General features: G+C 45.2%; 1 protein-coding gene across 1 annotated transcript; it reads right to left on the reverse strand.

Annotated features, from left to right (window-relative positions):
- Positions 1-2021: 2021 nt before the first annotated feature.
- On the reverse strand, positions 2022-2731 carry LOC123108178 (uncharacterized). Its single transcript, XM_044530012.1, has one exon. The coding sequence runs from the start codon at positions 2714-2716 to the stop codon at positions 2276-2278; it is 441 nt and encodes a 146-aa protein (XP_044385947.1). The 5' UTR covers positions 2717-2731; the 3' UTR covers positions 2022-2275.
- Positions 2732-3484: the final 753 nt, after the last annotated feature.

Below are 3484 nucleotides of genomic sequence, written 5' to 3' on the forward strand. Positions count from 1 at the left end.
TTTTGTTTGTTTCTTTGCCGATTTTATTAGTTTTCTTGTCGGTTTTCCTTTTTCTATTTTGCAACACATGTTTACATTTTTCATACATATTGTACATTTTTTTGTATTCACTAGGAACATCTTTTACACATGTATTCAAATACATGATTGCCATTTTTAAATATATGTTTCTTTTCATACATATTGTACATTTTTTGTATTCACTAGGAACATTTTTTACACACATATTCAAATACTTGATTACCATTTGTAAATATATTTTTTGATGTCTACTTCTTGTTCATACATGTTGTACATTTTTTTTCATTGATTTATGTACGTATCTGGCACACCACATCGTTTTGACAAAACTGCCGAACGACCTGGCTGCCCTTGGATCCCGATCGCTCGATCCACAGGCAGCTCGCGGCGCTGGCATCGTCTCTTTCCTCAGCGCGACCCTCTTGCCTCCACCGCAGGTCGTGATCCCAACGGCCGCTTCCGTCTGCCCTGCACACCACCGGCCGCCGTCGACGTGCGCCTCCAGCGGCTTTCCGCGCCGGATCTGCAGTTGCGCCGCCCTATCCCCTGCCTTCCCAGCTGACGCACGAGCTCCTGCCCGACCTCGGAAGGCCATGCGCCGGTGCCCATGAGGCCATGCATACTGCAGCGCATGGATCAGGCCGGAGAGGGCGAGATCCGCTTGTCGGCGTGCGCTGATGGATCACTCTGGCATGGATATGTCGTTTGGACTCCTCTCCCGTGGCTGCTGGTTCCAACTACTCGCCTGCTGCCGCTGCATCACTTCGACAAGAGCGCCGTCTTGTTGTTCCATGTAGGTTACAGGAAAGCTCCATGCAGGCTATTGCAACAACCGACATCGTCATCTTTTCTACGAGAACGACGTCTGAACTGCTATATCTTTGCTGTAGATGTTCATCCAAATGCCTCATGGTGTGCTTCTGTCGTACAGCCGTGCCCATGTCCATCTAAGTGCCTAAGAGATGAAAAACAATGGCCACGTTTTGCTGTGCCATGTAGGCCACTAGAACAATGAGATTTGTCACTTAAGGCTGCAATTAAAACACTCATGTGGTTGTAGCATGAATGGCCGTTATAGTAGGTGACTTAATAGAGTATGCGACCACTCACTTTGTCATGATACGTACCTCATGACAATTTTCGTGTAAATAACATGGTAATTCATGTTGGCTACTTTAGTGTTGTGTTAAATATAATGGCGGTAATTTCCGTGTAAATATTGCGTTACTTTACGCACCGCAGACCTAATAATTTACGTGCAAAACACCATGGTAACTTTCGACCGGGGGAAAAATGTTGTTGAAACATACCCCCGGTTCTTTTTGGAATTTGCCACATGGTTCGCAATTTTCACAGTCCTTTTTTCATATACATATAAACATATTTTTATAGATGTTTCACATTTTGCAAATACCTTTTTTTTACAAAAACATGCTTTGAACATTTTTTTCCAATACATGTTAAACAATTTTTAAATACACATTGAAACATTCTTTTAGTGATAAAATATTTTTTTACTATACAAACTATTTTTTACATTGTACACATATTTTCTAACTGTGAACTTTTTTAAATGCAACATACATTTTTTTGAATAACACAAACATTTTTTTACAATGTATAAACATTTTATGTACACATGATTAACATTTTTTGTAGATATGATAAACATTTTCTACTTTTTTGATTCACATTTTCTACCTTTTTATTCACCCTGTACATATTTTGTAAACAGAAATCGATTTTTCTATACACTTTTAATATTTTTGCAAATGCAAGATTATTTTTATAAAACAATTATGTAATTTTTAAATATTTTTTAATTATGTGTGTATATATATAAATATATATAATACTGTATTGCCTAATATAAACAAAGTGAGCCGCGGCTACTTGGCTATAGGCCAATACGTTGCCCTGCAGGTGAGTTTCCTGGGCCCTCAGGATGCCTCCCGCCGACGAACTCCCCCCTTGTGACTGTTACGACGGTGGCGGCGATTAAAGCAAACAACCGCCCATTCTGAATACCCAAACAAACCAATGCACCAACCCATTTGACATTTGTCCCAAGGTTTTCAGTTTGTTACATAAAAGAAACCAAAATGGACACCACCATGAACAATACTAGTAGAGAGCAGATAAAGCACGTACTGTATGCATTAAGAAAAACCTAAAACCAAAGAGCTTTTAATTGCTACTAGTGATGTTTTCCAGAAATCAAGCGTGTACGTACTACAGCAAACAAGTTGCAAGTTCAAATACATGGCATGTCGGGGCGCCGGCGCGACCGGCGGTGGCTCTTCCTGAGCCGAAGCACGCCGAGCAGCGCCCTCACAATGTCTCCCGCCGCGGCCGCCCAGGACGGCTTCCTCCCCTTCCCATGGAACGGCGACTGGTACGACGGCGGCGGCGAGGGGGGCGGAGGCAGCAGCGTAGCACCACCAGCGCCGCTGCTGGTCGCTGTGGTGGCTGGGAGGGACGACTCCGGGGAGACGGCGGCCGCGCCCCTCTTTGGCGTGCCGGGCGCGGACTCCCAGAGGAACGGCACGGCGCCGGCGCGCAGGCTGTAGTAGACCCTGAAGGACGCGTTCGTCACGCTCGACCGCTCCCTCACGGACGCCGCCCTGCCATGGTCGCCGCCGCAACCTCCGTCGGTGGAGCTCGGCCGGAGCGCGGGCTGCTGCTTCGAGCCCATTCCTAGCTGCTACGATCGCTCTGCTGGAGAGAGAGGCCTGCCTGCCTGCCCGTGTGGTTTTATAAGTAGCGAGAGTCTGAACTGGAGCTTTTTATTTTTTATTTTTTGGACACTTGAGCTGCTGGATGGATGAAAGGATCCTGCATCAGAATAATTGATTGGAAAGAATTAGGTTTAATAATGAGACAGTGAGAAGTGTGAGCTGGAAGCCTAGGTTTTAATGGCTGACAACAAGCCTGCATCCGCTACTAACAATGACCAGCCGCTGATGCTGCACCGTCAGATTGGCATTGACAAGAAATCCCTCCTATCCTGCTCAGTGTGTTTCTTGAAGCTTCATTGCTTAACCACCACGATCTGTTGCTCCGATTCTGTTTAGTACACTACTACTCCCTCCATCCGAAAAAGCTTGTCTATGTATCTAACACAAGTTAGTGCTACATACATCCATTTGAAGAACAAGATTGGGACAAGCTTTTCCGGACGGAGGAAGTACTACTTACTTTCTGACAATGCCGCCTCACCTACAGGACAGCAAATGGAGATTGAAAGCTTGCTGGTTTCGGGTAGCAACAGAGGATGTGATTAATTTCTGGTAGCTGATCTTGCACCATCCTTAAAACGATTGATGGATGAAAAGTGACAGATGAATCACCCAACTGACTAAGTGAAAGCCACCCGGCCCTGACCAAGTCGTAAAGAGCAGGAATTTGTACCTAGTAGCTCGCCCGAAGCTGTTGTCCGACGCTGAACTTGTTGCCCGTACCA

The sequence above is a fragment of the Triticum aestivum genome, chromosome 5A (assembly GCF_018294505.1).
Source record: "Triticum aestivum cultivar Chinese Spring chromosome 5A, IWGSC CS RefSeq v2.1, whole genome shotgun sequence".
Lineage (NCBI taxonomy): Eukaryota > Viridiplantae > Streptophyta > Magnoliopsida > Poales > Poaceae > Triticum > Triticum aestivum.

Bases quoted from the DNA above. Each gene is read 5' to 3' on its own strand.
- LOC123108178 (XM_044530012.1), bottom strand. From the start codon at position 2,716: ATGGGCTCGAAGCAGCAGCCCGCGCTCCGGCCGAGCTCCACCGACGGA.